Consider the following 11,082-nt stretch of genomic DNA (forward strand, 5'->3'; position numbering starts at 1 on the left):
CATACCAAAGCCTTTGACAAAGTAGATCATGACCTTTTAATTAAAAGGCTCCATGATATTGGGATCCAAGGCAAGGCTCTCCATTGGTTTAGAAGTTTCATTTGTGGTAGGAAGCAATTGGTTAAGGTCGAGGGATCCCTTAGTGACATACATGATGTCAAGTCTGGTGTTCCCCAGGGCTTCATCTTAGGTCTTTTTCCTATGCTGATGACAAAAAAAATAGTTTGTGGACGGAGTGGTCAAGATTCCAGTTGTCTGGTAGAAAGTCTTAGATCGAATATATTCTTGGGTTGCTGAAAGTAACATGGCATTCAACGCAAAAAATGCCATTCAATGACTCTTTGGTAGACGCCATTGAACAATCCATTCTTGGACAAACCGATTGACCAGCCATATCTGAAATATGCTTAAGGAATCCTTTAGTGGCATACATCATATCAAGTCAGATGCTCCACAGGGCTGCATCTTATGTCCTCTCATTTTTATCATTTCCATTGCGCCACCTCAGAATCAAATTAGTAAAGTTGGTATCTCTTCTTATGGTGATGATACAAAATTGGTAGTTGATAAGAATAGTCAAGATTCCGTTAGTCTGGTAGAGGTCTTACATCAAATTTACTCTTGGTTTGCTGCGCCGCTCAAAGATAATGAAGGTAAAATTATCGAACAGCTTTCGTCCATCAAGGATTTAGGTGTAGTCCTCTAAAATAATGAAAAGTTCGATGAGCATAGCGATGAGTTCAGCAGGGTTGCAAAAGGTTGAGCAGATCCAAATATGTTTTACCAGTGACATCGTTGGTGGATCAAATATTGTATGAAGTTGAATAAATGGTTATGTTTTAGTCTTTAACTGCTGGGGATCACATTCCCAGTAGCGTTAAGGAAGTCCGCAAAAGAAGTCTTACGGCTTTGTCGAACTAGCTGTTTCCTGTCATTGAACAAGATTTCTTCCTTTTGATTATTCAGCATGACTATATTTCAGGAAGTATGTAACAATTAGTAGTACAATTTATACGGCGTAACATTCCAGAATCTTGTTTTAAAAAGTGTTTCAAGGCTGATGGGAGAACAAAGGTAAGGAAGTGCTGTAGTTTGAATCCAACTCCATAATTATTTTTGTCCCAGCAAGGCAAGAACTAGACTAATCGTTTTTTCGCTACTATGCGAGTACAACAAAGTACTCGGAACAAATTCATATTTCGATCAAGAGATAATGAAAGCAATCCCGCGGAACCTGAATTGACACTATCACAGAAGTAGCCTCAACACACCTACTTTGAAAGCTGAAATAAGCATTGCTTGATCAGAATGATGTCTGGCAATTGAAAACGGAAAATGATTTGGACGCTTGGGAAATAGCAGTTAAGAAGGATGAGAATCGAAAATCTGATGATATCTTTATGAAGATAAAAACGATGTAGGCTTCCGAAACATCCAAACGTTCCACTGAGAATTGCAAAAGCCGGCCCTTAGGCCGGACTGTCATCAAACTCGAGAATTCGAATCATCCGCTTTGGACGACGATGACGACGACGTCGATGACGGGGGCACCGCTGGCTGTGCCGGGTGAGGCAGGTGTACCGGAAAGGCCGTTTGGGCCGGGTGGGACCCGGGCGGCGAAGTCGAAGACGGCGAGGAATGTGCTTTTCTCTCCTCCCCGAACGATGAAAGTAGAGAATTGACTGGATGGAATATGGACTCATCTGCTAGCGGAGGGCGCTTGGAAGGTTCCGGACCAAATCGATGGATGATGATGCCCTTGGAATCCTTGGAGTTCGTGTTGTCTTCAACCTCGTTGGAACCAACAGGGAGAATCGGAGGGGTCGAGGAAACGACCACACGGGACAAAAGCACATCGGATTTGCAATGATCGGTGGACTTCTTCCGAACATTAAGCGTGTTTTCGTTAGCTTCCATAGATTCTTGATTGCACGTTCCATTAGACTTTTCGGAAGCCCTTGATGAAGGTCGTGACATTTCGTTTCCATTAACATTGGGTATCTAAAATCACCAGAAGAAAGGACAAGCATGTGAAGCATATTATGTTGACTTTGTATTAGCCAGTTAATAATTCTGCGGTCCATTCATTCAGTTCAATTGGGCGGTGAATTACCTGCCGATGTCCTTGTCGAGTTGGAGCGAAAGAACTCCCTTGGTTGTGTGGTTGTGGCTTTTCACAAAGCCTCTCAGACATTTCTGAATTGCACGATGAACTTTCACTTATATCAGCATTAGAGGACGATTTCGAAGTAGACTTAGAGGTAGCTTTACGCTGAGCTCTTGGAGAATGAGGAGGTGGACGGCGAACAACGGACACTACACTTTGAGTGTGTTCGCAAATTCTACGGAAGCGCCGAATATTTCCTGCAATGATATCGAATTGTGACTTTTTTCAGAACATATTGTCGGTTTCTCAAGCCCTTTTAAATCACCCTTTTTTCGTACCATCTATAAATTAACAGCCAAAATATTGCTCTAGGCCTAAAAACCATTGACACCAATCTGAAAACATTTTTGACCCGTGTTAAGGTGCCAAAAGGCACTAGTAAACACCCAAATAGTAATCTATTAGAAAATCCCTCGATTTCGATGCTGAAAATGGATTAAATTTGAGGTTACAAATCACCCTGTTCCCCCTCTCCAATGTTAAGCAGAAAGATTGATTGGGCATGAGTCTTTCGGACCCAGCAATATTCGCTGTGTTAAGAACAATGAATGCATGAAAGCAATTAGTTATATGTACCAGAAATTAAAGTAAATGTGATGGCGAATAATGCCTCTGGTCCTCGATCAATCGAGCTAACGTGGCTCATATCAACTTGCATCTTCACTTGTCTTTGGAACATGGTTGGAGCAGTACTGCCGCGCTTGTACTCCAAATGAAATGACAGCGGAGAAATCACGTTATGTTGAAGATCAGTGATCTGAAAAAGAAGACATTAGTGGCACTTTAGTGTTCATAATAGTTTGACTGGTCAAGTTACCGAAAGGAATGCATGAATCAAATCCGCCTTGATTTGTGCCAACGATTTTCCCTTGACAATAATGGTGTAGGTCTCATCTTTGTCAGTGGAAATGAGACTTCCAAACCAAGACCGTTTGGTTAATTCAGGCGAAGACTCGGGCGTTGGTGTGACAGATTCCTCGAACCCTGTAAATGTCACAATGAATATCTTCCATAAAGAACCAAATTCCTCTGGTTACGAGAGCAGGATTTGGCCCGTCGCTGAGTTAGGAATCTCAATTACCTTGCATTTTGCGCCTATGAAATCTTGGGGACCCCAATAAGTTATTTTTGATCGAGTTTAACCTGCTCCTCCAATGAGCTGTTGAGGGCGATCCAGGCGGTGTCGGCAAAAGCTGATCCGTATCGTGGTTGCCTAAAAATTCGACCGGAATAAGTTGTAGCCATTCAGAAAGTCTCGAGAGGGAAAGACAAAAATCTTACTATGAGGAGATGCGCCCGTTAACGGTGCAGAAGTGTCCAGGGCATGTTGAGCAGGATCCTTCATTTGAGATGAGGGAGCTAATCGAGGCGACGACTGTCTTTGCAACTTGGGAGACGGTAATGGGGATGTGGAAACATGCTGAGTATTGTTGTTGTGGGTGGGCGATGCGCTGAATTGTCGACGCCGAGACCTAAGAGCAACATACGCACAAAGGTAGGTAGCCTTTCAGAACATTTCGACCACAAGTAATAAATGAAAATGCCTAAACGACGCCGGCTTTTTCGAATTTGCAGAAAAATGGATGCTCATATTGACTGATTCGACTCACCCCACTGATCTAATTCCAACTCCTGATAGGGTATCGATTTCTTTACGCCTTGGACATGGACTATAGAGTTGGCGTCGCGGTGTCATTGGTGAGCCCCTACTGAGTTGCGAGTAAGCAAAACCGTTTTTCCAGCTATATGAGTCTATTCTTTTCTTGGGAGGATCTTGGGACCCACATCTGTTCCGCACGACGACGTCGGACTCATCTTCATACGATGGGCGTCGTTTTTTTCGATCCAGGAGTAGAAAATATATAACTTTCTCTGTAAATAAAAAAACCGCTTACATTTTGTTGACAGGCAAATTGACGAGATTTTTTTTGAATGGGTCATTTCGAGGTTATCCTCGAGGCTATCAGAATCGCTCGATCTGATTAAGTTGCATTTTTTCCAAAACTATTCAAGCTGCTATACAAGAAAACTACATAGTATTTTTATTGGTTTAAGGAAAAAATCTTTCTTGCAAGATATGTACAAGAGCCATAAGATAATTTTGTAGATAAATACATTCGTAATCACTAATAAGTGATTTGGGGCCCATTCTGATGTTAAGGGTTAATGCCATTATATTTAGCAGATATATGCAGAGCCAATAAGGCATTGATGTTAAATGAGGGAGTACTTGCCTTTAGGCTTTTAAACGTAAAAATTCTTTTTTGTACCACTTTTTGCATTTTTCATGCTCACTTGTTAAAAAAAACCTTGAAAAAATCAGGAAAACAAACTTAAAAATGGTAATAAATATGAACAACCCTTTTGATGAGACTAAAAAATGATCCCTTCACAGAAAATCTAAAACTGACTTAATTGACACCAATTTTTTGTTTATCTTACAAAAGCATGAGTCTGTTTCATCGATTTGATTTTTTTCATCAAATGAGAAAATGTGATATTATCTTTTGTGCGCATTTTGAACAAACCTTAAAAAATACCTTTTTTATTCAACTATTCTCTATCTTTAACCTTTTCATGACCCATTTTGCTGCCTTTCTGTCATTTTAACCACCTTTTAGTTACCTTTCTTGTTGATTTTTTTTACTTTTTCACGAGGTCTAGTGGTAAAGTAATCCTTGATTCAAAATATATGGACGACATAATCATAACGATGTAGCTGAGGGATACTCATGACATCCGCTAATTTAGTTTTTGAACCTGTTGGGCCTCTTTACTTGAGATTGTATCAAGGTACTAATTCAAGTGTTAGTATGTTTTGGAAAAGCTGTTTCTTTTTTCTTGTTATTATAAAAAATCGTTGGTAGAAGCCTTCAGATTTGAAATTAGCACCGTGTATTTGTTCAAAAAAGTCCTCACTACTTTTGCTAAAAGTCTTAGATTCATGTTTCTTTCTAGTTACGTAGGTCGTAGATAATACCTTTACTTGTAGTAAACTTGCATCGTGAGGCATCGTGCTTGTTCGTCTCGTAAAATATCAACTTACCGGTATTATGATTGGGTTCCAACAAACATTCTACAAGTTTATCCTTATCCTTGAAACAACCCAAGGAAGTTATTGCCCTTAGCACGTCCTCATCTATAGTATCTCGGGCTGGAATAATATGAGTTTGGACAACCTCCATCATTGGAGCTTCAAGTTCGAGCTCGCCCTTGCCTCCAGCACATGCCCAAGGGTGTCGATTGACATCTTTCAGCTGAAGCGAACAATTAATACGTTTCGTAGAGTAAGCGGTCAGTATTGAATAACGTGAAAAGTAGGCCTCACCGTTAACCGTTTTTCGGGATTGATTTCGATCATTCCCCGCAATAAATTTTGACAGTCCGGTGGTACAAAATGTGGAATGTGGAACTGGCCTCGTTTCACTTTTTCCAACAATTGACGCAAATTGTCGTCGTCAAAAGGCAGCGCTCCAACCAAAAGAGCGTATAGAATTACGCCACACGACCAAACATCAGCTCGGCGGCCGTCGTATTTTTCTCCCTGAAATATGTAGATATGTCAATCGGACGGGTAAACGTATCATCAAATTACTATCATCATTAAAATGCTTATAATTACTAGCACCATTCACGACATTGATATTGTTGACATCATTGACCATCAATTGAGATTGATCAAACGTTAAAGCGAGCTCTTCCAAGACTTCCAAGAAAAATACATGAAACTGAGAGGAATCGAAATGCACAATGTATCGGTTTATCTTACACGAATAACTTCAGGACAGGCGTAATGAGGCGATCCACAACTTGTTTCCAACATGGAGCCCATCGGTTGTAGAGAGGCCATCCCAAAGTCGGCCACTTTGATGTTATTCTTATCGTCCAAAAGCAAATTTTCAGGCTTTAGGTCACGATGACTAAAAACAGAGCAGAGACACGTTCCATAACAGTTCCATAACAAAGATGCTTGATTCTCCTAAAAATAACACTTACCAAATTGAATGGCTATGACAAAAGTCCAAGGCAGATATAATTTGTCTAAAAAATCTTCTTGCTTCCTTGGGAGTGAGTCGGCCTTTTTTTACTAGATAGTCAAACAACTCTCCTCCAGGAACGTGTTCCAGCACCAAATATCTAGAAAATGTATTCATTGAGCCAATGATTATCAATTCAATTCGAAAAAAAAATCGGCAACGATATTATTCTACTACACTCACAAGTATTTTCGGTTTTCATACACATCATGTAAACCCAAAACATGAGGATGCTCAATCAACTTCATGATGGCGATTTCCCGCTCCACTTTTTGAAGAACAGATTCAGTCAATTTATCCTTGTTAATGATTTTAATGGCTACTTTCTTCCCTAACACACAATGTGTACCCAATTTGACTAAGCCTAAAGGAGAGGAGTCATTTGTCAATGTTATTTGCATTTGAAGAATGGAATATCTCATTTTCTTACCAGTTTGACCTTTACCCAATGTCTTCTCTAATCGGTAAGGACCTACATATTGATGGGCTTCATAGGGAATTGCTGGTTTTGTCGTTGGATTTCCAGCATTTGTCGACCCCGAATTGGCCGTGGACTTGGCCAAAGGGCCCTTATCTGATGATTCGGTGCGATCTTTGGTTGACATGGTGCCAGTTATCACTGTTTCTCTCCCTTGTGGTCACTCGGAGCAATTGAGAGAAATTCAAGCATTATCGTTCAAAATCACTCAGGACACCATGAAGCACGAGACAACCAAAAGAGTTGTCAATAGAGGGAGTAAGAAAACACACGAAATCTTCTTGATTATTTCTTCGGGTAAATATCCCTACGCCTCACTCTGCTGCAGTCTTTGATCATGCTTATATGGCTTCTTAATGCCCTCACATCTTTTAGAGCTTACTTTCAGTCTGTTCTGCCGCCTCTGCCTTTTGATATTGGGGCTGCTTCAAGACTCTTCTTCCTGCCCGAGTGCTGAATGGAACAGTAGTGCTGTTCCATTTTCTTGAAGGGCCCATACAAGCCAAAGAGCAGTTGCAGTAGTCCTTTCTCTCCTGCTTCTTCCTTTAGGCCACTAAGCCGTTGGTTGCTCCAGTCCCTTTCCTTTTCTGTGTTCCATCCTTCCTTCTCTCCGTCACTCCGTCCCTCGGTCCCTCCCTCCTTCACTCGTTCGTTCCCTCGCCTTAAGACCAGACAGACGTTCCTTCAGTAGAAGTAAAAGAGTCAGCCAACCGGCTAACCTCCCACACACACGGAAACTCATACACTACGGTTTACTATACTACGAGGTGGGGCCCTTTTCGGGTCGGCTGGGCTATCTTTCTAGCCCCGACAAAGTCCTGACAGAGGACCGGAATCGTTTCTCCGGCAGATGGCCTTGTTTCTCCTGTTCCATATGTATTACAGCTTGAAGAATGATAACTATCAATCGCGATGAAACAAAAGTACAGCTGGGTCCCCTTGTAAGTTTGCGTACTTGATTGGAAAAATTCTTGCTTAAGTAATTTCTGACAACCATTTTTTTCATCAGATCTGAAACTAGTATTTCGCCAGATAACTCACATATATAAACCAAGAGAAACTGTTCAACCAGATTTTTTATCGTTCATGAACGGTTTTGTTGGTGTGAAACAAGTCCAAGACTATTCAACCAGGTTTCAAAAGCACGAGCCATTAATGGGTCTCTTTTTCAGAATGAAAGATTTGACCCTATATGCGTAGTGATCCGGAATGGTCTGGAGGAAGTCATCTAGGTCCTGCTTGAATTTGGGCTAAGGGATTATTTCCATCATAAATGGCCCGTAACGGTGAGGGCAGTTTATTGAAGAGTCTGGGGCCTCTTTCAAGAAATGAGTGATGCGCCCTCAAATCCGCCGATGTACCTTCTTCTTCTAAAATACTGCTAATTGTTCTAACAAAATCTGATTAAGGCTTCAACTGACATTTTTAGTGGAACGCATTTAGCGTTAAAAGAGAATATCAAACTATTTTGTCATCAAATTTTGAATTAAGTTGAGCAGCACATTTGTGTCAATATCATTTCAGTCGCTTGTGGCTTCTTAACAGATGAGTAGATTTGTAAAGTAAAAAAGGAGAAAAATGGAACTGTCGAAAAAGCTTGTTGAGGCCAAAAAAGTAAAAAGGCATTTGCTCTTTTCACAGTCCTAGTTCTGAGAAGCGAGAAGCCTAGGGTATTCTTCAACATTTGCTTCAATTTTGGCACCTTGTTTAGTTTGGTTGGTAAAGGTCATATGATGTTTCAAATATAGTTTGTATATAATACTTCAAATCAAAATATTTATTATAAGAGTTATGAGCCAAGTGTGGCCTAACAGTTAATATAAATTTATTGCGATGTAAAGAGACATCGTTTTGGTTTCAACGAAATACAAGAGTAAAGGAAATGATATGGATGAATTAAGCTATTCCATTTACTGTTGAGATCGTGGTTGCCTAAATTGGAGAAAGGTTCAAAACTAAAGAGTCTGGTGGTTGTCATTTACTTTAGGTCAGGGAGATTCTTTCAACAGGTATCAAAAATAGAAAGAAAGCTTTGGTTGCCACATCAAACATTGCGACTGCTGTGAAATGAAGTAGTGAACATCACTACGTTATGGGATGTGCAACGAGCTTTTTCAAAGTCGTATCTTGTAAAGCAACAATACCGCTTGACAGACAAAGCACACCTCAAAATTCAAATGGTGCCCTGGAGCACGTACGATCTAGATCCGACGACAATCGATTTCTTTCGAAACAGGTGCATCTCGATTCACTGGACAAATTTGGACTTACTGATCCCAACGGAATTTCAAGCATTTCAAATGGTTCTCACGATGGCTTTTATGAAGACCCTGACTTCCCTGCCCAGCCATCCTCGCTTTTCTTCAGCCCAAAAAGTATCTCCGAACTTGAGAGCTACACATGGAAGCGACCATATCAGTTATCCAAAACACCCCAACTGTATGTGGACGGGACGAGCCGGAGAGATGTTCTCCAAGGAAGTTTAGGTGATTGTTGGCTCTTGTCTACTTGTGCAGCAGTCGCGAAACGAGAAGATCTATTGCACCGGGTGATTTCTCCAACGCAGGTGCTTTTTGGGCCAGAATACACTGGTCTCATAAGGTTGAATATGTGGCGATTTGGAAAATGGCAAACCATCATCATCGACGATCGCCTCCCCCAACGAAATGGAAAATATTGTTATTCACGATGCTTGGATGAAAATGAGTTTTGGGTGGCTTTACTAGAAAAGGCCGTTGCCAAAATGCATGGCAGCTACGAAGCCATTGAAGGCGGAATGCCCATTGAAGCCATGGTAGACTTGACCGGGGGTCTAGCTGAGCGATACGAATTAAGTGATTCCACTATGCATAGGACACTGTATAGGTAATCCGAAACAGTAGTATACCGAAATGTTATGCCATACGAGTAGATCTTACGTTAATAGTGAAAATTTGTATGAAAATCTAACAAAGAGGACAAATGAAGGTCCTACGTTTTTTTTTTTAATTTTTCCTAAGGCACAAGTTTGGTTTGTTTTTGGCTTTTTTGTAACTAAGGGCTGGAAAAGCCACTTTGATATTGACATGAATCAACAACGAAGACTTGCCATCGATTTCGATGAAAATAAGGATAGAATGAATCGTTATTTGTTTAATGATTTGATCGGAATTGTTTCAGGTACCTCAGACGATCTTTTGCGTCACAAGCTTTCATAACTTGCTCAAGGAAAGGAGATTGGCGTCAAGCTCACAAGGCTGATCAGAATGGATTGGTTCAAGGACACGCTTACACAATAACTGGCCTCTTCAGGGTCAATGAGGGCAAGTGCGGAAAATGTCATCTTATCCGAGTTAGGAATCCTTGGGGAGATCAAAACGAATGGAAAGGTAAGGAAGACTTTTCAACGCTTTTTCTTTATTTCCGGGTCATTTATCGGGATGATGAACATTTAGGTCCCTGGAGCGATAACGACGCCAATTGGAAATTGCTGGAAAACTCAACAAAGCAATCAATGGGATTCCATAATAAAGTGGATGGGGAGTTTTGGATGGATTTCTTCTCTGACTTCTGCCATGAATTTGAGGAAGTCAGTATATGTACCTTAGGTCCAGATTTCGATCATGATGGGGAAGTTGATAAATTGATTTCATCAACAACGGTCTTTGGAGAGTGGATAAAGGGCCAATCTGCGGGAGGGAGCAGAAATAATCTGGAACGGTTTGCCACCAACCCGCAATTTCGGCTGGACATTCTTGAAGCAGAAAAGCCGTTGGAGGAAGGCTCAAGATCAGAAAACTCTCGTTACAGTCAATTGATCATTAGCTTGTCCCAAGAACACCAACGGTGTGTAGATGACAAAAAAATGAAATTGCTGCAAATTGGTTTTTGTTTGTACGGGGCAAAGGGTTCTTCGTGGTTAAATTTGCAACATTTCAAGCAACACAAAGATCTTGGTACCTCTGGCCCATATATCAATTACAGAGAGGTCTTTGCCCGGTTTGAGTTACTGCCGGGAAGCTACATAATCATACCTGCAACCTTCGAGAGCAACATTGAGAGCAATTTCATGGTCCGTGTATTCTCTGGAGCGAAATTCAGTTTATCGCGAATAAAATGACAAAACTTACACTCAGGGTAATTTAGATTCTAGGTATTTTTGCTTTTTGAATGTAATAAGCCAAGAATTTTCAATCTCGGTTAGGCTAAGAGAAAGACAGCCAAATCCGGAATGAGCTGGGTTGGCATTTTTCGGATAATGGGCTGAGCTGAATTTACAAAATTCACAAATCAGGCTATGTGGGCCATGTCTGGGCCATTTTTCTCGTATTCATTTCGAATCAGCCTCATAAGCCAACCCAAGCTCAGCTCTTCTTTTCCAAATTGACTAAATACTTCATTAAGGCAATTAAGGTCACTGT

The 11,082-nt window shown here is 40.9% G+C and overlaps 2 protein-coding genes across 2 annotated transcripts; one reads left to right on the forward strand and one right to left on the reverse strand.

Annotated features, from left to right (window-relative positions):
• Positions 1-774: 774 nt before the first annotated feature.
• On the reverse strand, positions 775-7,051 carry LOC131878117 (serine/threonine-protein kinase BRSK2-like). Its single transcript, XM_059224017.1, has 13 exons — positions 6,635-7,051; positions 6,388-6,568; positions 6,164-6,304; positions 5,937-6,087; positions 5,496-5,711; positions 5,214-5,424; positions 3,778-4,039; positions 3,449-3,639; positions 3,249-3,380; positions 2,985-3,151; positions 2,744-2,924; positions 2,114-2,364; positions 775-2,001 (listed from the first exon to the last, which is right to left on the reverse strand). The coding sequence occupies exons 1-13, from the start codon at positions 6,807-6,809 to the stop codon at positions 1,486-1,488; spliced, it is 2,775 nt and encodes a 924-aa protein (XP_059080000.1). The 5' UTR covers positions 6,810-7,051; the 3' UTR covers positions 775-1,485.
• Positions 7,052-8,429: 1,378 nt separating this feature from the next.
• Positions 8,430-10,784, forward strand: LOC131878118 (calpain clp-1-like). Its single transcript, XM_059224018.1, has 3 exons — positions 8,430-9,547; positions 9,842-10,050; positions 10,117-10,784. Exons 1-3 carry the CDS (start codon positions 8,775-8,777, stop codon positions 10,779-10,781), a joined length of 1,647 nt encoding a protein of 548 aa, XP_059080001.1. The 5' UTR covers positions 8,430-8,774; the 3' UTR covers positions 10,782-10,784.
• Positions 10,785-11,082: the final 298 nt, after the last annotated feature.

Source organism: Tigriopus californicus, chromosome 3 (assembly GCF_007210705.1).
Source record: "Tigriopus californicus strain San Diego chromosome 3, Tcal_SD_v2.1, whole genome shotgun sequence".
Lineage (NCBI taxonomy): Eukaryota > Metazoa > Arthropoda > Copepoda > Harpacticoida > Harpacticidae > Tigriopus > Tigriopus californicus.